The sequence below is a fragment of the Zingiber officinale genome, chromosome 4B (assembly GCF_018446385.1).
Source record: "Zingiber officinale cultivar Zhangliang chromosome 4B, Zo_v1.1, whole genome shotgun sequence".
NCBI lineage: Eukaryota > Viridiplantae > Streptophyta > Magnoliopsida > Zingiberales > Zingiberaceae > Zingiber > Zingiber officinale.
In genome coordinates this window covers 120,018,343-120,044,531 of record NC_055993.1, presented here as the reverse complement: position 1 = coordinate 120,044,531, position 26,189 = coordinate 120,018,343, and the positions used below count along the sequence as shown (strand labels likewise).

At 43.2% G+C, this 26,189-nt stretch overlaps 2 protein-coding genes and 1 non-coding gene across 4 annotated transcripts; 2 read left to right on the top strand and 1 right to left on the bottom strand.

Moving 5' to 3' along the window:
• Positions 1-13,198: 13,198 nt before the first annotated feature.
• Positions 13,199-13,271, bottom strand: TRNAA-AGC. Its single transcript has one exon. It is a non-coding gene; the product is annotated as a tRNA-Ala (tRNA).
• Positions 13,272-13,363: 92 nt separating this feature from the next.
• Positions 13,364-15,792, top strand: LOC121976278 (31 kDa ribonucleoprotein, chloroplastic-like). Of its 2 annotated transcripts, XR_006110590.1 has the most exons (3): positions 13,364-13,851; positions 14,401-15,525; positions 15,616-15,792. XR_006110590.1 is itself a non-coding variant. In XM_042528374.1 (2 exons), the coding sequence occupies exons 1-2, from the start codon at positions 13,393-13,395 to the stop codon at positions 14,452-14,454; spliced, it is 513 nt and encodes a 170-aa protein (XP_042384308.1). In that variant the 5' UTR covers positions 13,364-13,392; the 3' UTR covers positions 14,455-15,741. The 2 variants fall into 2 exon arrangements, 1 of the variants encoding a protein (XP_042384308.1); XM_042528374.1 differs by having other exon boundaries at positions 14,401-15,741.
• Positions 15,793-19,428: 3,636 nt separating this feature from the next.
• LOC121976274 lies at positions 19,429-24,590 on the top strand. The gene is made up of 2 exons (XM_042528371.1): positions 19,429-19,813; positions 22,874-24,590. Exons 1-2 carry the CDS (start codon positions 19,721-19,723, stop codon positions 24,038-24,040), a joined length of 1,260 nt encoding a protein of 419 aa, XP_042384305.1. The 5' UTR covers positions 19,429-19,720; the 3' UTR covers positions 24,041-24,590.
• The last annotated feature ends 1,599 nt before the right edge of the window (positions 24,591-26,189 follow it).

Here is a 26,189-nt window from a genome sequence, read left to right as displayed (position 1 = left end):
GGCTGATTTGCCATAGGGGGCTCTTGTCGCACCACCAGTGGCCTTCATGCCACCACCTTCGAAGCCCTCGAAGGTAAAAAAAGTCCTGCATCCGTCCGACATCCTCTTTTCGATCGTCCGATCGAGCAACCTCAGCTCAATCGGCCCCGAGGGCCAAGGCCACACAATGGCGATCCTTCATCTGCCCATCGAAGACTACAGCGAGCCGAGAGTCGCATCTCGAGCCCCCGAACACCAGATCATCATCCAGGAGTCGCTTGCTAAGATCTAGGAGGATGCACGAGCCCGTGCAGCGATGATGCCTCTAGGCGCGCTCGCGAACAGCCACACCCAGATGTCTACTAGGGTAAGTTTCACCTTACATTTGCATAATTCACTCCCAATCGGCACTTATGTTTGCCTGTTGTCTGTAGTATTGGGTAGAGAGTCTAGTCATGTGCCAAAGGCTTACGTTTTTGGAGGAGGAAGTAAAGCAACTAAAGGCATCGAGTGGCCAATCCTCCGTCGCTCAAGAAAAAACAGACGCCAAGGTGGCCAAGCTGCGCGCCGCTCTAGAGAAGAGCGACAAACTACTTGAGGCCAAATGGGCCAAGAGCGCCGGCCAGGCCACAATGCTGGAGCGGCTCAATAAATAAGTCACCAATTTTAACAATAAGATCGAGTCAGCAAACGCGTGGAAGAATCGGGCCATCGTAGACCTCGAGGAGAAGAATAAGGAGGCCCGGGCTCTTGCCCAGAAACTCAAGGAGGCCGAAGACTTTTTGGTAGCCGAGCGGAACAGCTAGTCGCCCGAAGAAGCGGCTGTCCGAGGTTGACTTGTGGCCAAAGACAATGAGTTGCCCGTCATGAAGGACAAGCTAGAGGGCTCCCGAGCAGCTTTAAAGATTTACCAAGACGCCGAGTCGAGTAGGTTTGAGACCAAGAAGCAAGCCTACATCCGCTTGGATATTTTCAATGATAAAATCGCCGATCGGGCACTCTGATTATTCGATATAGCGATCGACGGAATGATCGGCCAGCTCCGAGAAGGAGGTCATTTACTAGGTGCTCTGACCAGCAACATCATCAGCCGGGACAAGCTCAACGTGTCTCTGCCGGACGACGTCTTAGATTATATAGAGTGAGCTTAGCTTGAGCGATGTTGTACTCCTCCCTTTTTTGTAATCTTCCAAATATCAATGCACTACCGCCCGTTCAACGTTACTTTCTTATGTGTTCATCTTGTTAAAATACGCTCGCTCGGCGGTATTTTCACTACCCCTAAGCGGTATCTTTTCGGTCGGTGATTGAAAGCTATAGCAGAACAACCATGTCGGTCGGTCAACATATCTCGAGTTGCTAAAGTACCGGGTTTAACGTCGTTGTTCGACGGTTTGATGTAGACTCGCGTTTAATGTCGCCGCTCGATGATTCGATGTAGACCCACATTTAACGTTGCCACTCGACAATTCGATGTAGACCTGCGTTTAACGTCACCGCTCGACGATTTAATGTGGACTCGGGTTTAAGGTCGCCGCTCAACCGTTAGTGAAGCCCCAAGTTTAAGGTCACCGCTCGACCGTTGATGAAGACATGCGTTTAACGTTGCCGCTCGACGATTTGACAAAGACTCGGATTTAAAGTCGCCGCTCGACTGTTGATGAAGATGCGCGTTTAACGTCGCCACTTGACGATTTGACGAAGACTCGGGTTTAAGGTTGTCGCTCGACCATCAGTGGAGACAAGAGTTTAAGGTCGCCGCTCAACCGTCGGTGGAGACAAGGGTTTAACGTCGCCACTCAACGATTTGATGTAGACCCGCGTTTAATGTCGCTGATCGACGATTCGATGTAGACTCGGGTTTAAGGTCGCCGCTCGACCGTCGGTGGAGACAAGGGTTTAATGTCGCCGCTCGACAGTTTGATGTAGACTCGGGTTTAAGGTCATTGCTCGACTGTCAGTGGAGGCAAGGGTTTAACGTCGCCACTCGACGGTTTGATGTAGACTCGGATTTCAGGTCGCCGCTCGACCATTGATGAAGACACGCGTTTAACGTCGCCACTCGACGATTTGATGAATACTCGGGTTTAAGGTCGCCGCTCGACCATCGGTGCAGACAAGAGTTTAAGGTCGTCACTCGACTATCGATGGAGACAAGGGTTTAACGTCGCCGCTCGATGATTTGACGAAGACTCGGGTTTAGGGTCGCCGCTCAACCGTCGATGTGAGATGGATGCTGGAGATGTGGCGCTCCCGCTAACCTCCTGTGGACTTCGCTCTGACTTGCAACACAACTGACTTCAGTGCCGAGCTAGGGAAGGGGTCCTTGGCGATCACCCTTCGACGCTCAAATTAGTCTCCGATGAAGAAAAAGAAGAAGAAGAAGCAGTAAGCGGAGCAACAACAAGACTGTAGCGCAATAGTAAAATATTACATACCTCCGCTGATACTTGGACCCCTCTTTATATAGAACTTCGGTAACGCACGTGCATGCTTCCCAAGGTGAGCACGCATCAAAGTTTTTCCTGAAAAAACTTATCAGTAAAGTGTCCCGACATAGTACCTTAACAGGCCGAGTATATCTCTTAAGTGACAGTGGAAGCTTCCGTCATACGATCCCCTGTCTGACCATGCCGCCTGTTAGTGGCACTAGCTCCCAAAAGGATATCGAAAGATAGCCTGTTGTAGACCTGACCACGGTTCCGAACCGACGGTTCGGAACCGCCGGTTCGATGGTTCCAGGCAGGTCGACCCTTAACCTTAACCGCCCAAGACAATTACGGTTCATGGTTCAGAACCGCTGGTTCACGGTTCGTCACGATTCGCCAAAGTTCAAGATTAATATGTTAAAAAAAATTTAAAATTAAACATTAAAAATTAGAAATTAAAATTTATTGAAAAAAGGGCTTACACTTATTTAAGTTGCCTACGTATCCCTTTAGGGGAATCAAAGCCCACGTAGTTCTTTTACATTTTTATCCTTTTACATTTTCATTCACTTCCATTTCCTGTTCCTGTCGTATTTGTTCCTTCAGTATCAAAATCTTCAACTTCGTCAACTGAAAGTTGCATTCCTTGGATTCTTTTCTCCGCTCTGGTCCAATCGCCCAGTAATGCTTGGGCTTCCAATGAGTCGGGAGACAAAGTTGATCGTCGTCCATCTAATATGTTGCCGCCGGCACTGAACGTCTGCTCCACATCAACAGTTGACACTAGACAAGCTAAAATTTCTTTTGCGATCACGGAGAGAACGGGAAAGCTTTGAGCCTTCTGTGACCACCACTTTAAGATATCGAAGTTTTCGCTATCTGCTTCATTAAAATCAAAAGAAGTCGTAAAATAATTCTCAAGTTCCTGTGTGGAACTTGAGGATCCTCGTGGACGTTTTGTCCATTCTTTTAATAAGAGTTGTGCTTTTGTAAGTTTTAAATTACTACTAGTAGTTTGTTGAATTTCAGAAATATTAATTTGTGTTCCATATTTTGCATAATATTGATTATAAATATCATATAAATAAATTCTAACATTATATATAATATTAACTAGATCAGGAGAAGAAGAATCTTTAATTGGAATTAAAGCGTCATAATATAAAGTTAACATTTCTTGTAAAACTTCTAATTTAAATCTAGAATCTAAATAAATTTCAGGAATTAAATAAAAATAGTTTTCCCATTTAGTTTTCATAGCTAAGATGCAAGGAGATAAAGATTCATTATTAATATGTTCATTTAAAACTAATACTATATTAGAAAAATTTTCTAAAACTAATTAAGCAGTGGGATAATAAACACCGGAAAGTTGTTCGATTGCATCATTAAATACTTTTAAAATTTCACAAATACTACTACAAATATTCCATTGTTGTGAAAATAAATATATATTAGTATTAGTGTTTTGTGCAAAAATTGAACATAATAATTCTTTATATTGAAATGAATCTTGTAATAATTGGTATGTTGAATTCCAACGTGTTGGTACATCACGTGGAAATTTTTTAGGTCTCATTCCATTAATTTTACAAAACCTACCCCATTGTTTCATTATAGATGGATGAGACCATAAATAAGAAATTACAATTCTAATTGGTTTAATATAACTTTCTAAAATTTTTAAACAATCTTGAACACATAAATTTAAAACATGGCATACACAACGAATATGAAAAAATAAACCTCTAATAATAGGTTGACAAACAAATTTTAGATCATCTATACAAGCGGTATTAGAACTAGCATTATCTAATGATATTGAAAATATTTTATGAGTTAAACCATATTCTTCTAAAATTAAACATAATAATTGTGCGATATTATGAGCATTATGTGATTCATCAAAAACTCTATAAGCTAATAATCTTTTTTGGAGATTCCAAGAGTTATCGATCCAATGGCAAGTCACACCCATATACGAATGTGTTTGCCAATGATCACTCCAAATATCGGAACATAAAGAAACTTTATTATCTAATTTACTAAATTCATCAATTAAATTCTTTTTTCCTTGTTTTACTAATTTTTTAATTGTACGAGTAAGTGTAGTCCTAGGAACACGTTTAGCACATGGATTAAGAGATTCTTTACAAAAATCTTCAAATGTGCATTTAGATCCAAAACTAAAAGAAAGATGTTCTACGGAAATAAATTTAGCTAATGATTCTCTTAATTTATTATCCGAATATAAAAATAAACCGGAATCGGTACTACCGCTAGTTGAAGAAAATCTTGATAATTGTGTTTGAGAATGGTCGAATCCATATTCCGTCGGGTGCTTCATTTCTACATGTCGTTTCAACGACACATAGCCGTCGCCGGCTTGGAATTTGTAGGAAGCATTGCAGTGCTTACATTTTGCACGCATTTCTCCCGACGGAAGAGTGACCTTCTCAAAATGTTTAGTGAAAATAGAAGACTTTAGAGGAGGAAGTTCCCGAACCTTAGAAGTAATTGCATCAGTACTTCTTTGTGTTTCGGGTGTTGGATTCTGAAGATGCTCAATCTCATCATCGGTGGATTAAATGTTAGGGTCCTCCTACCGCGGATTCATTATTTGCTTTCCCTTCCGAGCTCGAGATGATGCACCTCCGCGGCCTCCTTCCATTGTAATTGAAAATTGAAAACGAAAACGTGTAGAGCTTAGAGAATACGAAATGAGATTAAGAGTAGAGAAGATGTGTGTGAAAAATGATGAAATGAGCTTTCTATTTATAGAGTTTTGATAGTAACAGGCACTAAATCATAGCCATTGATAAAAAGACGGTCAAATGATCCTAACTGTTGAAAAAAAATACCCAAAAAACCCTCCCAACGGCTACGAACCGCCGGTTAACCGGCGGTTCAAGCCTTTTAAAAAAAAAAAATTTGCGGCTGAACCGCCGGTTCAACCCGCCGGTTAACCGGCGGTTCGCCGATTTTACAACCAATGAATCGGAACCGGCCCGACAACTTGCCGGGCCAGTTCTGGTTCGACCCGGCGAACCGGGTCAACGGGCAACCGACCCGTTGACCCAGTTACGGGCCCGGTCCGGGCTAGACCCGGCCGGGGGTCGGGTCTAGCCTGTTGTGCTTGTTGCTTGGCCGAGCGGAATAGCCGCTCTGTCGAAATTCCACTATCCACGTGTTGTCTGTTGTCGGGCCGAGCATGATAGCCGCTTGGCCGGAATTCCGCTGTCTGTGTGTTGTCTGTTGCTGGGCCGAGCAGGATAGCGGATCGGTCGGAATTCCACTGTCCGCATGTTCTATTGCTAGGCCAAGCGGGATAGCCGCTCGACCGGAATTCCACTGTCCGCATGTTCTATTGTGTATGATGTTTTTCGTCCAATCGACCCCCGTGGTCGGCTGGGTGATTGCTATCTGTCGGTCAGCCTGCTGAAGATCATCAATCGACCATAGGTATGCTCCCTTAAGTCGATCGACACAACAGGCCTTCGCACTTGAGCTCCTTTTCTAGGGCTTCTCTGTCCAAGCATGATTCGGCTGACGTCACCCAGATTTCTAGGAAATCATGCAAATCCCTGCGCATTAAGGCTGAGCACGCCCCTATGCCTTCATTAAATGTTGACCCATGGCGAAACGCCACGTGTCACACCCTGCCGCCGCACACTTGATGCTCCAGGGCACTGATGTGATGTTTGGCGGTTTGAATTCAACAACCTGATCACTACCTTGGTTTCCATGACCTAGATCGGACGATTCCGGTCGGCCGAACCTGAAGCTTATAAGTTCGTCACGTCGCTTCCTTCGCATTCCTCCTCGAGTGCTTCCGGCGACTACCTGTTCCCATGTGTTCTTCGTTCTCCGGCGATCCTCTTTCTGTTCATGTGCATCCTTCGTTCCCGGCGACCTTCTTCCTAATAAGCTTCCTTCCAATCGCGACCGCCTTCATGCTTTTCGGCCTTTCTTTCTATTCCGGTGGTATTCCAGCAACCTTTTTCCTCCTTCGATCGCCTATTTATTTTTGCGATGGAGAGTTCTTCGCAGTCGTCTGCCTCTGTCCCTGGACTCTGGTACACATCCATGCAGTCTAGGTTCAATGGAGGCTACGCTGAGAGCTTGAGAGATGTTTTCCAAATTCCTTCCGATCATCAGATCATTCTGCCTTCCCCCTACGATCGATCCAATTCTTCGCCGATCAGCTGTATCTGTTTCTTTTGGGATCAGTTTACCGCCGGTCAACGATTTTTGATCCACCCCTTTATTCCATCTGTTTGTAAGTATTTCTGCATTACCCTTCCTCAATTAGTGTTGAACTCCTTTCGGCTACTGTGTGGAGTCATTGTCATATTCCGTTTGCACGACATTCCTCTTACCCCCCAGATCTTTCATTATTTTTATTACCCTAAATTGTCCGATCCGAGGACTTTCCTCTTCCAGTCTCGGGTCGGTTTAGTATTCTTTGATAAGATGTCGACCTCCAACAAGAACTGGAAAGAATATTTTTTCTTCATGCGTCTTTCCGAGCAGCCAGACTTCTCGACCCACTGACAGTTCGAAGTGGCGCCTTAGCCTCCCTTGAAAAGCTACAAGAGCCGATTGGACTACCTGAATGCAGCTTCGATGTTGGTCGGTCAAAAGTACAACATCCACAAGTTGCTGCTGGAAGGCATCCTTTATATCTTCGGCTTAAGTCCGATCCGCACTCGGTTGTCGACCAGCCTAGGTATGAAGCTTCTTTAATTCTTCCTTTGTTGCTAACTGATTTCTCTTTCTCTTTTGCAGTCGAAGTCATGTTGCACGCGCGTCTGTCAGGTAAGGCGAAGCTCAAGGATGTCGTGATCAATGTGGCGGCTATTGAAGAACTGGCGAGTCGCGGCCTGCAGCCGGTTGGCTCACACAAAGAGCCCCAGGATGAGAGCGATGTGATGGGCATCTTGGTGAGCAGAGGCGAGGCCAGCCATGCGCTGAGCGGAGGAGTGGCCATGGGATCACAACCTCCCTCCAAGCGACGTCCAATCATCTCGGTCGAGGAGCCATCGAGCTCGGCTTCCTATGATGTACCACTGAACAGGAACAAGAGGCGTCGAGCAGAACCTTCATCGCACTCCGCTACTTCGGGTGCGCGGTCTGCCTAGCGGGTCGAAACTTTGACACCGACTCCGCTTCAAACGGCGACCTCCGTGTCATCTGATCGGACGCTCTCCTTGGCTGATATGCCACAGGGGACTCTTGTCGCGCCGCCAGTGGCCTTCATGCCACCGCCTTCAAAGCCCTTGGAGGTTTAGAAGTCAGGCATCCATGTCTTGCCCCTCGGGTCGGGCGACCTCAGTGCAATCGGCCCTGAGCGGGCAACGCCACATAACGGTGATCCTACATCTGCCCACCGAAGAATATAGTGAGCCAAGCGTCGGGTCTCGAGCCCCCGAGCATCAAATCATCATCCAGGGGTCGCTCGCTAAGATCTGGGAGGACGCACGAGCTCGTGCGACGATGATGACTCCGAGCGCGCTCGCGAACAACCACACCCAGATGCCCACTGGGATAAGTTTCACCACTTACATAATTCACTCCCGATCGGTGCTTATGTTTGCTTGTTGTCCGCAGTACTGGTGGAGAGCCTGGCTATATGCCAAAGGCTCGCATTTTTGGAGGAGGAGGTTAAGAAGCTAAAGGCTTCGAGCGACCAATCCCCAGCCAAGCTGCAAGAAGTGGCCAAATTGAAGGCCGATCTGGAGAAGGGCACTAAGTTTCTTGAGGCCAAATGGGCCAAGAGCGCCGGGCAGACCACGATGTTGGAGCGGCTCAATAAATAGGTCGCCACTTTTGATAATAAAATCAAGTCAGCCAACACGCAAAAGAACCATACCATCACCGACCTTGAGGAGTAGAATAAGGAGGTTCGAGCTCTCGCCCAAAAACTTAAGAAAGCTGAGGACTTCCTGGTGGCCGAGCGGAACAGTCGATCGGCCAAAGAAGTGGCTCTCTGAGGTCAACTTGTGGCCAAAGATAATGAGTTGGCCACCGCGAATGACGATCTAGAGGGCTCTAGAGCGATTTTGAAGATTTACCCAGACGCCGAGTCGAGTAGGTTTGAGACCAGGAAGCAAGCCTATATTCGCTCGAATACTTTCAACGATAAAATCACCGATCGAGCACTCCAGCTATTCGATCTAGCGATTGACGGGACGATCGGCCAGCTCCGAGAAGGAGGTCATTTACCAGCTGCTCTGACCAGCAACATCATCAGCCGGGACAAGCTCACCGTGTCTCTGTCGGATGACGAATTAGATTACATAGAGTGAGCTTAGCTTGAGCGATGTTGTACTCCTTCGTTTTTTGTAATCTTCCAAGTATCAATGCACTACCGCCCGTTCAGTGTTACTTTCTTATGTGTTCTTCTATTAAAATATGCTCGCTCGGCGGTATTCTCACTACCCCGAAGTGGTATCTTTTCGGTCGGCGATGGAAAGCTATAGCAGAACAGTCGAGCCGGTCGGTCAACATATCTCGAGTTGCTAAAGTCCCGGGTTTAATGTCGCTGCTCGACGGTTTGATATAGACTCACATTTAACGTCGTCGCTCGATGATTCGATGTAGACCCGCGTTTAACGTCGTTGCTCAATGATTCGATGTAGACCCGCGTTTAACGTTGCCACTCGACGATTTAATGTGGACTTGGGTGTAAGGTCACTGCTCGACCGTTGGTGAAGACCTGAGTTTAAGATCGCCGCTCGACCGTTGATGAAGACACGCGTTTAACATCGCGCGCTCGATGATTTGACGAAGACTCGGGTTTAAGGTCGCCGCTTGACTGTTGATGAAGACACACATTTAACGTCACCACTCGACAATTTGACGAAGACTCGAGTTTAGAGTCACCTCTCGACCGTTGGTGAAGACCCGAATTTAAGGTCGCCGCTCAACCGTTGATGAAGACACGCGTTTAACGTCGCCGCTCGATGATTTGACGAACACTCGGGTTTAAGGTCGCCACTCGACCGTTGATGAAGACACGCATTTAACGTCGCCGCTCGACGATTTGACGAAGACTCGGGTTTAGGATCACTGCTCGATCGTTGGTGAAGACTCGAGTTTAAGGTCGCCGCTCGATCGTTGATGAAGACACGTATTTAACGTCGCCGCTCGACGATTTGACGAAAACTCGGGTTTAAGGTCGCCGTTCGACCGTCGGTAGAGACAAAAGTTTAAGGTCGCCGCTCGACCATCGGTGGAGACAAGGGTTTAACGTCGCCGCTCGACGATTTGATGAAGACTCGGGTTTAGGATCACCACTCGACCATCGGTGGAGATAAGAGTTTAAGGTCACCACTCGACCGTTAATGGAGACAAGAGTTTAAGGTCGCCACTCGACCGTCGATGGAGATAAGGGTTTAAGGTCGCTGCTCGACCGTCGATGGAGACAAGGGTTTAAGGTCGCCGCTCGACCGTTGGTGGAGACAAGGGTTTAACGTTGCTTCTCGACGGTTGATGAAGACAAGAGTTTAAGGTCGCCGCTCAACCGTCGGTGGATACAAGGGTTTAAGGTCGCCACTCAACCGTTGATGAAGACAAGGGTTTAAGGTCGCCACTCGACCGTCGGTGGAGACAAGGGTTTAAGGTGTCGCTCGACCGTTGATGGAGGCAAGGGTTTAACATTGTCGCTCGACGATTTGATGTAGATTCACATTTAACGTCGTCGCTCAACGGTTGGTGGAGACAAGGGTTTAAGGTCATCGCTCGACCGTCGGTAGAGACAAGGGTTTAAGGTCGCCGCTCAATCGTCGGTGGAAACAAGGGTTTAAAGTCGCCGCTCGACCGTTGATGAAGACACACGTTTAAGGTTGTCGCTCGACGATTTGATGAAGACTCAAGTTTAAGGTCGTCGCTCGACCGTCGGTGGAGACAAGGGTTTAAGGTCGCCATTCAACGATTTGATGTAGACCCCTGTTTAACGTCGTTGTTCGACGGTTCGATGTAGAATCGAGTTTAAGGTCGCCGCTGGACTGTCGGTGGAGACAAGAGTTTAATGTCGCTGCTCGATGGTTTGACAAAGACTCGAGTTTAAGGTCGTCGCTCAACCGTCGGTGAAGACAAGAGTTTAAGGTCGCCGTTCGATCATTGATGTAGACACGCGTTTAAAGTCACCGCTCGACCGTCGGTGGAAACAAGGGTTTAAGGTCACCGCTCGACCATTGATGAAGACACGCGTTTAACGTCGATGCTCAACGATTTGACGAAGACTCGGGTTTAAGGTCGCCGCTCGACCGTCCGTGGAGACAAGGGTTTAACGTCGTCGCTCGACGATTTGATGTAGACCTGCGATTAACATCGCCGCTAGACTGTTCGATGTAGACTTGGGTTTAAGGTCACCGCTCGACCATTGATGGAGACAAGAGTTTAAGGTCGCTGCTCGACCGTCGGTGGAGATAAGGGTTTAACGTTGCCGCTCGACGGTTTGACAAAGACTCGGAGTTAAGGTCGCCGCTCGATCGTCGGTGGAGACAAAAGTTTAAGGTCGCCGCTCGATCGTTGAAAAAGGTGTACTTCAAGAGGCCTTCACTTTTTATTCATAGTTTGTCATGCGTTCGGGAAACATACAAAAAATACATAGTATTCACTCGCACACCTCTCATCCAGCCTTGTAGGGTTGAAGATGATTTGCGCTCCACCACCGCTTTGCCTTCTTCTTAGATTACCAATTGGTCGTGATTAACATGGTGGCCTCCGTCTGACTCTAGTGGATTTTGGACTGCTCTTTTCTTCATAGACCCACCCCTGAAGCTCCTTGGTGACGGCGTTCACCTCCAAGCGTCGATTCTTCCGAGCGCTTCTCGCTTCAGACTTAACCATCTCAACATAGCATCGCCGAGTGGTCAGTTGGTCGCCTTTGACTTCACCCATTCGGTAGTTCATCGGGAACTTAATCTTTTGGCAGTACGTAGACACCACCGCCCGAAATTCATTGAGAGTTGGTTGGCCCAAGATGACGTTGTAGGTCGATGGTGCGTCCACTACGATGAAGTTCGTGGTCCTGGTTCTCTTTAATGGCTCTTCTCCGAGCGAGACGACCAATCAGACCTGTCCGAACGGCAGTACTTCATTGCCCGTGAAGTCGTACAACGGGATCATCATGGGCAATAACTTACTTCGATTAATTTGTAACTAATCGAACGTCTTCTTAAAATTAATGTTCACCGAACTCCCTGTATCAACAAAGTCCGGTGAATAGTATAATTAACGATTACCGCTCGGATGATCAGCGCGTCATTGTGAGGAATCTCTACTCTTTCCAAGTCGCTGGGGTCAAAGCTGATTTGGGGCCCTTCGGCCTTCTCCATGCTGCATCCCATAACGTGGATCTCTAACCGTCGAGCGTATGACTTCTTAGCTCGGTCAGAGTTGTCGCCGGTCGACCGTCCGGCGATCATGCATATTTCTCCTCAGGAAGAGTTGTTCCTGTTTTCTTCTTCCAGAGCGGAGTATCTGTTTCACTCGGCCGGGACTTGGGAGGGATCGGTGTCGTCACTCCACTGATGGTGATGGCGCTCGGACTCCCTTCTTTTTTCCTCTTGTCGTCTGGTCGATCGATGCCTTTGCCGCCGATCGGGAGAAGGAGATCAGCGACGATATCCGCGCGGAGCCAGTCGACTGATGATTGGTGCGGCAATCAAGCGTGTTGTGAGTCGACGTTTGGTGAAAGGAGCAGAACATGAGCGCCCATCCTTTGACTCTGGTCGTTTTTGGTCGTCCAAAGGCCACATGCTGTAAGGCATGTGTCCTAGCCTTCTGATATGTCCACGCTCCTTTGGCCCTTGGCCCCTTTGGCGATTAATGGCTGCTCGATGGTCTGCGCTCAGTCAGCATCGAAGGTTCGATTGACATCTCTTTTCTTCTAGCCACTTGGATTTTTTTTACATTTATATACTCGTTGGTCTTTTTGAGCATGTTATCAAAATCCATGAACGATTTTCTGATAAATGATCGGAAGAAATCTTCCTCGGCTCCCTTGACTATACTAACCCTAACAAACATTGGGCTATTGTGAAGAAACCAAACTTATATGTCATAGTTTTCGACTCACGCTTTATCGCATACCAACCTTGAGTTCAGTCTCGAGGTAATTAGTGATTCCCGTCAAGCAGTCATCACTCTGCTTCGAGATTTTCTCGACGACATCGGAGGAGGAGACGACCGCATCAGCGATGGTATAGAGGAGACCCTGCAGTCGGCCAAACAGCTCTCCGGCGAGCCCCTCGGTGGCCTCGAAGTCAGGAAGATGCGGAGAGAGTCCAGCTCTGACGTATAAGGATCCACGGAGGTAATCCGGAGAGGGGCGGCCACCGTCCAACCCAAAGAGGTCTAGACGGCGGCGGAGAGGGAGGAGGGACGGCGGCGGAGCACTGGAACGGAAGGAGAAGTGAGGTCGACTGACAAACTGTAGGTCTAAGGAGAAGACGAAAGCCATAGATGAGGAAGCTCCGCGAAACCCTCGCCGGCGGTGGAGGATGCGAGATAGCGAAGAGGGATGAGGTGCGCGAGATCGGGACGGAAGGCGCTGCAAGTGATATTTTTGTGGTGTGATGAGGACCAAAATGAGAGTCGAGTCTTGATCTTTCAAGAGCAAGCACGACTGACCACCGCGAAGTCAATAAAGCCTCCAAGCCGTTGATCTGGCAGATCTGAAGCTCCTGATGGGAATTGTAACTTTACATTTTTAAATGCATCAATAGCTAAATTTTGTATCATAATTTTTTTTGCAAATAGTGACGAAAAAGTAAAAATAATGGAGATGCGGGGTATCGATCCCCGTACCTCTCGCATGCTAAGCGAGCGCTCTACCATCTGAGCTACATCCCCGTTGTATTACAAACGATATTTTAAATTTTAATAAGTAAAATATATGTAATGGAGGTCCTGTCACCTGTGTCCTTTACCTTCTCTCTCTTCGCCTTCCAATTTACAGTTCAGGGCGGCAAGCATGGCCTTCAAGCTTACCATGGCCGATGCCCTTCTCCCTTCCCTCCCGCCCGTTTTATCCTCTTCCGAGCCCTGGCTTCCTCAACTCATCCCTCTTCTCTGCTCGTCTAAGCCCCTCCGCCTCTCCTCTTCCCTTTCCTCGTCGTCGATTTCTCTCAGCAAGAAGCCCCCTTTTCTTCCCCTCGTGACCCGGACCTCACGCTGGGATTTCCAGAAGGGGCTCGACTTGGGAGTCACACCTGTGCTCGAGGAATTAGCCGGAGAAGAAGAGGAGCAGACCGAGAAGCCTGGGACAATCGCCCAGGGTTTGGACGGGTTTGTAGAGAAACCAAAGGAGGAGGATCCTTACGCTACTCCACCGGACAAGATCAAGCTCTACGTCGGTAACCTCCCCTACAATGTGGACAGCCAGAAGCTCTCCCAGCTCTTCGAGAAGGCTGGCGCCGTTGAGGTCGCCGAGGTACGGAAAAAACTTTCCCTTCTTAGTGTTCGATGCACAAATTTGGGTTTTTTTCCTTCTTCTTCTTGCGCATTGTTCACTTTTCCTGCTCTGTATTTGCTTAGGGTTTTGATTGAAGTAATAACATCTGTATTTGCTTAGGTAATTTACAATCGGTTGACTGGCCAGAGTCGTGGCTTTGTATTTGTGACCATGAACACTGCTCAAAAAGCAGAGAAAGCTGTGAAAATGTTTAACAACTATATAAGTTGTCCAACTCAAGTCTAGGCTGTATATATTTTATGGAAAAAAAAAATCTCACTGTTGTTTTATACTACATGTCAAAGCATGTTTGTCTTGTCCATTGTGTTACAACTACTGGAACTTGGAAAGAGATGTTTGGTTTAGACGAATTGAGTCTGAGATACAGTAAGTGACCAACGTCAATCAAGATTGACAATGAATTAATCAAATTTTCCTCAAAAGAATGTCTAAACCGAGCAACACCAAAAAATAAACAAAAATTTCAAACACAAAATGACAGTAGTTACACTACTATGTCGTATGCAGTGTCTTGCAACAAGACCTCCATGGGAAGGCCAGCAGCAACGCTTTTCACCTTGATCAGTAGAGCATTATTCTAGTCTGGATTTCAGTACGGCAAAGAGGGCATGACTGAAGACTTGGGCCACAGGTGGAACATGTCTGCATGAAATCAAATTAAGCAAGAATAAGAATTAGAGGGGCGCAGTATTGATAATTTAGTGTGTAAATTGCATGAGTGCTGCTACAAGTGTTTACCTGGTGCCCACAGCCGAAGACCATGTCTTTTGGATTAGACAAACAAATTGGACAAATCGGGAAGAAGAAAAAGTGTAATGTATATGATAAGGTACATAATGGTAGGGTCTGGTCAAGGGGATGTGGTAGTCAGAAGTCAAGGAACGTGGTAGTCGGAAGTCAAGGAGGTGGGACAGCAGGGGGACCACTCGGGCCCGTCTCGGGTCTGAAGGCAGAAAGAAATCTCCCGATCAGGAAACCAGGATCGTGGCAAGAAGAGCGGTCAGGAATCATAAAAGCCGACAGAAGGGGTCCGACCAGTCTGTTCATCAGCATTCAACAGACTGACCATCCCTCTCGGTGGGGTTGGAACCATAAAAGCCGACAGAAGGGGCCCGACCAGTCTGTTCATCAGCACTCAACAGACCAACCAGGGTTGCTTCAATCATACCCGAATAGGATAGAAGGCACTACGCGACAATAGGTTAGAGAATTGTAACTACCTATCAGAGAATATTTGTTGTATGTAAGGGAATATTCCAGTGGTTGGGATCATCTGCTAGTAGAACCTTCCTCCAGTCTATAGGAGAAAGTCACGTGTCCTCCATCACTCAACAATTCCTAACACCCGACATCCTCTGACAGGGGTCAGTCTCCAGAAGGTACGTATTGCCATATAAAAAAGGGCGTCCTCTCCCTTGCGCAGGTACGCTCACTCACACACTTGCCTACTTTTCTTCTTTCTTCGTACATTATTTTTCTGGGAAAAAAGTACTTGACTTGAGCATCGGAGGACCTGCTCCAGGGACTTTTTCCCTAGTTCTTGGTCTCTAACATTCCGTGTGCTTATCTGAGTGTGTGCAGAGGTCTGATACCACCAGCGCAGGCTTAGCAGTTTTTCCAGGCCACGTGGGGGTATGTTCTCTGAAGTCCGTGTGACCACAACGTCATAGTTTCCTCCCCGTCAATACTAACGACACTTCATCCAATCTTCGTCTGACTCAGACTCCAGACAGGATCAGTATATATGTGAAGAAATTTATCAAAAGCTGCTTGTTCATGGCAGATACGCGCCAAAGAAGAACATAAATTATTACAAATCAATTCCATGAGGAAAATCCAGAAGCTAGAGAAACCTTACCCCTATATCCCCATGTCTATAGTCGCTTTATATCGAGAAGGTATCTCCATTAATGCTGCGAGAGAAAATGCCGCTTCTTTTCTTGCTAGAGGTATATTCTTTGCCATTATCTCAGTAAAATTGACAAACTGCCGGATAATGAAACTCAATTAAGAGTTATTTCGCAGAGAAACTGGACTTGTGCATGCTTACTTGAATTCAACTCTATTGGTCTTTTTACCTGGAAATTGTCATAGGAACGGACTGGTATGTTATCGTCAAATTCTTTCATCATGTCCCAAGGACCGTCTCCAACTCCAACTAAGAGTATTGACAATGGAAATTCACTGCAATCGTATGAAAAATGTTAATGCTTTAATTCAAAGAATAGAGCACCCAGTTTTCTCAAAAACCACCTGAGGATTGTTGTATCTAATAGTATACATATTCGAAGATGGAAATGATACAATGTTTTAGTATTTGATATAACAAGGAGCATAAACAAACCTTGCTCGGACAATAGCATCTATAGTTTTCTGCTCTTGAGAACCAAAGTGACCAAATTGGGTATCTACATTCCTTGTAACCTGCACGATCCAACCTTTTAGAGACTGAAATATTTTCAAATAAATCATATCAATAGGTCGTTCCACTCTACCAAAATTTTGTTATTGTACTAATCAAGCACCGTGAAGAAAGCATTCTCTCCAATAGAAATAGACACAGACATTAACCATAGCATGTTCATTTCTTATACTTTAAGGTTTAGGTTACAGAACAAAGAAAATTAGGGAAATATATACCTGTCCATCAGCAATTATCAATAAAACATGATGATTCTATCCGAAAGTCGATGAGATGAATACTGAGGATATGACACTTCCGCTGATCTTCTGTGGACTTCGTTTCGACCTGCAACACAACTGACGTCAGTACCGAGCCAGGGAAGGGGTCCCCGGTGATGACCCTTTGAAACTCAAATCAGTCTCCGACGAAGATGAAGAAGTAGTAAGCGGAGCAACAAGAAGACTGTAGCGCAACAGTAAAATATCGCATACCTTCGCTGATACTTGGACCCCTCTTTATATAGAGCTTCGGTAGCGCGCGTGCACGCTTCCTAAGGCAAGCACGCATCTCAAATCTTCCCCTGAAAAGACTTATCGATAAAGTGTCCCTGACACAGTACCTTAATAGGCCGAGCATATCTCTGAAGTGACAGTGGAAACTTCCGTCGTACGACCCCCTGTCTGACCATGTCGCCTGTCAGCGGCACTAACTCCCAAAAGGATGTCGAAAGATAGTCTGTTGTGTCTGTTGCTTGGCCAAGCGGAATAACTGCTCGGTCGGAATTTCACTGTCCACGTGTTATCTGTTGTCGGGCCGAGCAGGATAGCCGCTTCGTCGGAATTCCGCCGTCCGTGTGTTGTCTGTTGCCGGGCAGAGCAGGATAGCCGCTCGACCGAAATTTTACTGTCCGCATGTTCTGTTGCTTGGTCGAGTGGGATAGTCGCTCGGCCGAAAGTCCACTGTCCGCATACTCGGCTGATGTCGAATCTGCTGCTAGGTCGAGCGGAAGAGCCGCTAGGCCCGATTTCTGCATAGTGCTCCCTTTGTCGTCCTCTTATTTGAGCGTCGGGTGCTCGACTCATGGTCGAGTCAAAGGTGATATCAGATCAGACCTTTCTCTTCCCGATCGAGACATTAGCAAATGACTTCTAAGCGTTAACCGTCTTGACTTTGATCTTCACGTGATAACCATCCTTAAAAGAATGAGACTCCTCCTCCTCATGGCATCAGATATAATTATAATTATATATATATATATATATATATATATATATATATATATATATAGAACTCTTTCTTAATTTATCTATCAAGTATATTAAAGTATAACTTGTACGCTTGTTCCTCTAAATATTTAACCATTATATTACATCAATAGCTATTAATAAAATTAACATATATATCTAATACCAACTAAAAAAAATTGATACAATTTAGAATAACTAGTATAAATATAGTTGTTATAATTATAGGGTTGAAGTTATTTTGATTAAATTAAAGTGATATAATAATAATATTATTATTATTATTATTATGTAGTATTTTTAAATAAAATGAATTAAAAATGTTTAAGTTCATTTATTTTAATATATTATATTAATTATAATAGAAGTTATTATATATTATAATAAGAGAAAATTACATTTTCTGTAACTTGCATCTTTTTCAATTTTAATCCTGTTATGAGTTAATTTAAGTTCTTAGTCCTGTAACTTGTAATATTTTTCAATTTCAGTCTTTTTTGCTCCAAAATTGAAAATTTTCAATGGAAAATGTCTAATTTGTAGTTGGAATATAAAAAACACATGGGTCATAAAAAATCAAAATCCTCAAATTCAATTTACAACTCATTATTTTCCGTTGAAAAATTTTAATTTTAGAGGAAAAAGGATTGAAATTGGAAAATATTACAAGTTACAGGATTAAAAATGTAAATTGACTCATAACAGTATTAAAATTGAAAAAAATATAAATTATAGGACTAAAAACATAATTTTCTCTTATAATAATTATAATCATAACTATTATAATAATATCTTAAAATAAATAAATATTTTTTATAAAATATGATGATAATTATTTTTTATGAATGTTTGGTAATTTTAAATAACAATTTTGATGAAAATAATTAAAAACTCATGTTCAATGCACCTTAATTTGATTTATTCACTCACATGGCAACATCTATGACTTTAAGATAAAACTAATGATAATATACGGCTTCATATTTTGAGTTTAGTCTTCCTCCACAATATCCATGGCAGGTTGACTTGAGCATTGCCTTGATTAGGAAGCAATTAATTAACATCAATCTTGAAGTCTCTCTCTAGATATATTTTTCAAAAGTACACGTGTAAAAAAAGGGTTAATTATCTACTTAATCAACTTACCCTTTCCCAACTTAAACTCATCGATTCTACATTAATTTGGTTTAAGTTAAATGTTTGTTTAATTAACTATAATTATATATATTTAAATATAAATCATGAATATTTGAGATTAGATATGTTATTGTTATAAGTGAATATTTAAATGAGTTCTAGTAATAAATATCTAAACAGATATATGTTGCAATAAAAATTAAAAATGTAATCACTCGGTTCCTTTACTAAATAATTTTTAAAAATATAAAGTTTAAGTCGGCTTGATTCGTTTACACTTTACAATCGTTGGTAGTCCCCAGTTAAAACACGGTTAAAACCGAGATTAGTCGTTAATTACTCACTCCTATCCGCGCGGGCCTGTTCACTCACCAGCTCACTCCAACCGACTGTCGTCCAATCAGTTCAGTGGTCCCCATAGTAGGCCCCACACTCCCTGCGCGCACGAGCGGCGCGAGCTACGACGATAACAGCGTCCAATAAAAAAAAATTATTATTACGATTTGAGGCAATGACGCACACGGGACGAGAGCCTAGGAAAGTACCGAAACACCTTTGATCTTCTCCTCCATTTACTGTCGTCCTCTCTGTCATATCGGCCATCAAATTTGACGATTCTGGAATTCCAACGGCGAAGATTCGCCTGTGATGGTGCCGTAGAGATGCAGGTAAACTGGTAATTTTGCAGAACTTGAGGACGACGTTTGATGGCGTGTTTAACCTTCTCGCCTTGAAGCTTTTTCCCGTGGAAGTTTAATGAGATTCGCCTTCGAATGCTTCTCGTCTCTTCTCTTTTTCTCCAGCCCTCTTTCTCCACCTCGGCGTCGCTGTCTCCTCCTCCCTCCCTCTCCGATCTCCTTCGGTGACGAGATCCGACTCGTTTCTCTTGGAGTTTCATCGATTCCTATTGGGGAATTGTCCCGATGCGTTTGTGAATCGTCGCTCTTCGACGGGATTTGAGTTGTTCGTGCAGAAATCGGTCCGCGACTGGGGGAATTTTTTTATCGGGGCGCTGTCTTTCTTCCGGATTTAGGAAGAAGAGATGAGGGGCGTCAATAATAGCGTGGAGACTGTGAATGCGGCGGCGGCGGCGGTTGTCGCTGCTGAGAGCCGTGTCCAGCAAGTGACCGTTCCGGTTGGTTTCTGCGTTCTCTTTGCTATTTTTCTCCCCTATTTCGTTCTATGACTTTGATATGGTTATTGATGTTGGGTTTCCTTTGTAGTTTCGTCGGGTTAGAACTTAGATCTGTAATGGTTACAGTAGTTTTGACTTTTTAGATATTTCCTAGGGCACACAGGAGATCTGGGCAATGGTTCTGTTGCCATGAGTTTTTTGAATTTATTCTGTTTAATTTTATGTTTTCTCAAGTAGTTAATGACTTCAAATCAGGCGAGCTACAAGGCAATCGTGTGAAGATTTTATTTCAACTCTGTGAATTTCTTGTGGGTGTTTAGTTAGTACTGTTTGATCATGATAAGCTTTTGGAACTACCTAGCAGTTCAAAGCAAAGTGAACCCAAGTTGAGCTTTGCATATTCTTTCTCTCTGTGTGTTACATCCCTCATTCATCATTTTTACACAAATTATGAGTTCGATATGTGCTTTGAATATCTGAATTGGGCTTATCTGTTTCTTTCACATTAGTTAAACTGGAAATAAAGAGTGAGCGCTTGATGAGGATGTCTTGGATCATCATGTGCCTCCTAGACTAAAAAAGAAAAGTAAATATAAATTATGGTATTATTTGTTATACTTTATGGATATTGAGAATTGGACTGTCAAGAGACAATTCGTTCTAAAATATTATCGGATGGAAGTGGTAAAATAGATGTTTGACATTATTATATATATATATATATATATATAGTCCTAAGCAATTAGTACCTCTGGTTGATGATAAAATGAAGAAAAGCAGTCTGAAGATGAAAGTGGCAAATGGATGCTTGAGGTTATTAAAAAGTTGAATAAAATAATTTTTAGTCTTAACAATTAGTATCTCCAGTGGATGATAAAATGAAGAAATTAAAGAAGTCTGAAGAGGGAAGTGGTAAAATAGATGCTTGAAATTATCTAAAAAATAACATAAAAGAATATTATTGCTCAAAAGCAACTAGTATCTCCAGTGGATGATAGTGAAGAAAATAGATTGACACGATATGAAAATGTTCAAAGGTGACCAATAAATTCTCCAATTAGACGAATTCAATTAATATTAGAGTTGAGGATGCAAAGGTGGAGGCAAACCATATAAGACTTTAGGTTTTGTAATAAAAAAATGAGTTGGTTGATTTGACCATCACTAGTGGCATAAGTTTAGATAGTTTTATAATTAATCCATGCAACTGACCTCGAAATATTTAGGATTAACATGACTTGGATGATATATAGTTAAATAGCATTCATAATAGTAAACCTTAAAAAGAACTTTCTCCTTTTTCTTATTAGCTTATTAGTTTCCATGGAACATGATATATGGTCTTAACTTGGTTAAGGTTGGATAAACCTGGATTGAAGCTTTACAGAGATGTTTTTGTAAACAAATTAGACTACTTTGGTAACAAGAAGGTAGAGTCATAAGCATTCTTAAGTTGCAATAAGCATTCTGGGAGCTTGAAATAGATATGTTGAACATGATGCTGTCTGATATGCCATTTTAGGTCATCAGATCAACTTCATGGCATAGTCAAAATATTCTCAATGATTATGGGCTGCATTATAATCATTTTTTTCTCAAGGATTTGGCTGTATTATTTCTTGAGGTGTTGGATTTACTTAGGCAGGACACATGCATAGATATTAGAAATTGTAATCAAATTGATAGTGATTAGTGACTGCCAAGCAGTAAAATTTAAATGATTATTATTTTTAAATATTAACAAGAGTATGTGATTGCAGTGGTGATACACTTTTCGAAGACCTAGTTAGGGCTAATATGTTTGATTAGTAATGGATCAATCATTTTGCAATTCTAATTCAGATTTTGAAATCATGTGAACTTTAAAGAAATAGTCCAGATCACAACATTAAAGACAAAATAGATAGGAGAAAATAAAATAGATTGTTGTTATTTATTCCAGGCCTAATATTTTTTTTCCTCCCACCTACTTGACTATCATGTACCTTTTTTCTTCCTTTCCAGTGGCAGCTTCAGCTTCAGTCAATTCTATCAAACATAAGTTTCACTACCACAATTTTATATAGCCTAGTTAAACATCTGTTTCCTATTTTAAGTTCACTCAAACCCTCTTAGTTGCAATTGTTCTATTTGCTCATTTCTTGTGGTATCAAGGGCCATTCCAAGTAAAGCAGTTTTGATTTCATTTGCCTATTGGCTTGTAGGTTTGACATTCAGTGGACAATTATTTCAAGGATTTCTGAAAGGAGTAGACACAAAATATGCCTCTATAGTAGTGCAATTTAATGTTCTTTTAATTATCTTGCTTTGTAACAATTAAGGTAACTCTGCACAATGCTATATCACTAGTGAAAGAGTATTAGTGAGTATTAATGCATAGATATATTATGCCTGCTATTTTAGGTCAAATTATTTGTGATTTCTGTAAACATGATGAATTTTATGGGTAGTAAACCATGTTGCTTCACACAAACATATTGAGATATGCTGTTCAGTTTCCTACTAGTTCAATAATTATTGTTTGAGCTTCAAGAGCAATTAATATTTGATTATCGACTGACAATTGACATTATTGCTTAGTTTTTGTTTATCCAACTTAAATGAATAAAATATGCAGTTACTTGCAATTTTAAGCAAACTCGAATTTGACCCAAAACTATAAGTATAATCAGGTATCCAAACTCAACTTAAAAGGGTTGATATCCACCGATTCCCAGTTATCACCTTATTGGTTCCCATTGCTATCCCTATTTTCCACCATGGGAATTCCTCGAATAAATTACTCGGACACCATTTCTACAGGGATTACACAACCTACATTCTCTGAGCAATGAAAGAGGGAACCTCGTGCTCAAGCATCCGACTAGCAGTACAAAGTTTTTGCATTATCTGTTAACTTTTTTTGTCCAAGTAAAAAATGATTATACCTATATACAACAAGCGAGTTTTGTTTGTTATTTGCATGCAAAATTCATGAGTTTCCTGGTGTTTGCTAATAGTGGCTCATAAGATCTCTACATTCACAGCTGATTTCTGTTTTTTTTTTCCTTTCAATTCCAGAGAAGAAGATGGACTGCCTGGCTCAGTGTGTATTGGTGTTTTGGATCACATAGAAATGAGAAGCGCATCAGTCATGCTGCCCTTGTCCCTGAACCTGCATTTCCTCGGTCTGACACTCCTGCAATTGAGAACCCAAATCATCCACCTGAAGTGAGGCTTCCATTTATTGCACCACCTTCTTCTCCAGCTTCCTTTCTACCGTCAGGAACTCCCTCTGCCATGCAATCACCTGCAGCTCCTATCTCTTTCTCTGCGCTCTCAACAAGAACCTACTCTCCAAGTGGTCCAACTTCCATCTTTGCCATTGGGCCTTATGCAAACGAGACACAATTGGTGTCACCCCCTGTCTTTTCCACTTTCACGACTGAACCTTCCACGGCTCCCTTTACACCCCCACCAGAGCCTTTGCATCTGACCACCCCTTCTTCGCCTGAGGTACCATTTGCCAAATTGCTGACTTCTTCATTTGATGCAAATTGCAACAAAACCAAGTCCTATGAGTTCCCAACCTATCAACTTTACCCTGGAAGCCCAATAGGTCGCCTTATATCACCGAGTTCAGTATGTTCTGGTCCTTCTTCACCTTTCCCTGATCCTGATCACCACTCAGCTGACATATCTTTCCAATCATTCCCTATTGGTGAACCACCGAAAGTCTTAAGTTCTGAAGTGGATGCTGCAAGAAAGCTTATACCTAGACACACTCGAATTGGCGGATCACTTTTGGATGGTCATATATCAGCAGCTGAACCAGTAGTGGAATCTGCTGTTATGCCTAAGAACAACGAACACACAATGGATCATAGAGTCTCATTTGATTTGACCGCTGAAGAGTTCACTCGCTGTTTAGAAAAGAAGGTAGCAATCTCTAGTGAAGGGACTTCTGAAACCTTTACTGCAAGAACTGATGGAGCTCTACCAATTAATGAAGGAGATAACAATAGGAGAATCGGCATTGATGACACCTACCATGACTTGCCCGAAAAAGTGCAATCTTCTCTCAATCTACCACCATCTAAAGAATTCAAATTTGACAACTCAGAGGGGGTTTCAGAAGCACCTAATGTTGGTTCTGATTGGTGGGCCAACGAGAAGGTTGTCGGTGCAACATCTGAGCATCGGAAGAGTTGGGCTTTTATGCCAATGATACAGCCAGGGGTGAGCTGATTCTCCATTTTACTTGTATTTTATGTAAATCCAAGGGAGGAGCTTTTGGCATCGATAGAAATGTCAGAATCAAAAGCATATGTGAATATTTTTTCTTAGATACACAACGAAGCACACTAGTAGTGTTTGACTGCCAGATTTAATACAGGAGATCATCAGCATTGCACCCGACAGGCAATAAAGAGAAGATCTTGATGTCTCTTTACATGAACAACTGTGATACATTAATTGTTTTCTTTGCTGATTAAATAATCAGGAAACAAGTGTTGTTTATAACATATCTTTGTTCTAGAAACACAGGTTCTGCTTCAGAACTCACTCCTCTAGGAACTTCACTACCCTGCTTCTGATCTTGATGTATCGCCAGCCTGCTACTTGTTTGACTGCTGATGTTTTCCTATCCTTCAGGTACATCGTCTCTTTGCAGGTAATGAGGTCTAGGTGTATCTTCTTCGACTGTTTTTCGGTTGGCTTTTCTGTATAGAGTGCTTCTTTGTAAATGTTCAAACTGGCTTGATTGAATTTGTAACTAAAATTGAAATTGATCTCAGTTGTGATTCAATCTAAGTTGGATTAGACGTCTCTGAAGGAGAGCCTTATCATAAACATGCACTTATCATAGAGCTGCCATAGGATTGTAGTTTGGTCAATAAATTTTTAGATATTCTTATTGTGAATTCATGAGCAAGTATCGAATCTGGACAACAATTTTTTTTTAAACATGTATTTATATTTTATATTTTTTAAAAACAATTAAATTGAGTCAATAAAAGGGATATTTGGTGTAATGGTAAAACTGTTATTGTATAATTTAGATACCGTGGAAACCATCTCTTTTAATGCCGTATAAGGCGCAACGTAAAGTAAAGTTGCGTATGTAGTTCAATCCTTGAGTTTTATATATCAGGAACAAAAATGGAATTTGACCCTCTTCTGCAATTAAAAAAAAAAATCCTGCAGGCCCAAAAAACATATAATTATAAAAAGAACAAGTCAATCGCTTACCGTTTTGGTCACAGCGGCGTCATCTTCCTCCAACCGTCGTCTATCTCGAGCGCAAGGTCCGCAGCCATTCTCACCACATCGGCGCTATCGCGGAGGTAGACCTCAACGAGTGCGAGCCATTGGACATGCTCGGCTGCTCCAGATCCGCATCCCCCACCTGGATTGATACTTCTTCGGCCCTCCGCGCCGCATCCACTGGGTTCTAGAAATGGAAGACCACCGGGAAAGGCCATCCACGCCATTCGCACGGCCGGCCGCCTAGTCGAAATGGATGAGGCGTGATTGCCCAGGCTGGTATTTCAGTCTTACATTTCGATTAGGGATCACGGGGTAGCAGCATCATCTCGTTCTTTCGCCATTGTCGATTTCAAATCTTTTTCATTGTCAAATAACTGATGAGGCGCTTGTGGCATGCAGGATCTTGAGGAAGAGATGGAAGAGGAAGCAGTTGACGGTGCGGTTCTGATGCCAGATGGTGGGGAAGATGAGCTCAATCGGAATCAGGGAACAACACTATTTGCAATTCAGCAACGTTTGTCAGGTGATTGTTCTCTTTGTCCTCGGAATTCATTGTTGGCCACTCTCTTGGGCTTAACTTTGGTTTGAAGTTTGCATATTGATTCTGCTTTCGCCTAGCAGCCTTGAGTAGCATGCCACTGCTGGAGCTTGCATATGCTATTCTATGACAAATTCATTAGATTATTGTAATGATAATATAGTATCTAGCAGAACAATTTGGATGCACTATTAGTATAATGAAATTTGCCTATGCTTCGATCGACTAACATTGTTGTTTGGTAGTGTCATAACCTGCTAGCCTAGAACACTTAAGTTCAAGTTGGCAGTTAGTCCACTCATCGCTTATAAAACTGACTAATTCACAATTCACCATGTGAGATTGAACTAGGGTGCTTCAATCATGCGTAAAGTTTGTCTTTCTCCATTAAAATTCATAGCTTTGAATCATTCCAATGTTGGCTATACCATTAACTTGGGAAGCTCAATCCTTAAGCTTAATCTAAGTTTATAAAGATTATCTATTAGTCCACAACTGAGCTTATAAGTTTCTTTGTTAATCCACATCATGTGACACTGAATTATGGTGTTACGGGTATTGAATGCATTTTATGTAGATCTTCCTGTA

What these genes read in the sequence shown, in the direction of transcription:
- LOC121976278 (XM_042528374.1), top strand. Translation starts at nt 13,393, where the DNA reads ATGGCCTTCAAGCTTACCATGGCCGATGCCCTTCTCCCTTCCCTCCCG. An exon ending in GCGCCGTTGAGGTCGCCGAG is followed by an intron (nt 13,852 to 14,400) that starts GTACGGAAAAAA and finishes TGTCGTATGCAG; the next exon opens with TGTCTTGCAACAAGACCTCC.
- LOC121976274 (XM_042528371.1), top strand. Translation starts at nt 19,721, where the DNA reads ATGAGGGGCGTCAATAATAGCGTGGAGACTGTGAATGCGGCGGCGGCG. An exon ending in TCCAGCAAGTGACCGTTCCG is followed by an intron (nt 19,814 to 22,873) that starts GTTGGTTTCTGC and finishes TTTCAATTCCAG; the next exon opens with AGAAGAAGATGGACTGCCTG.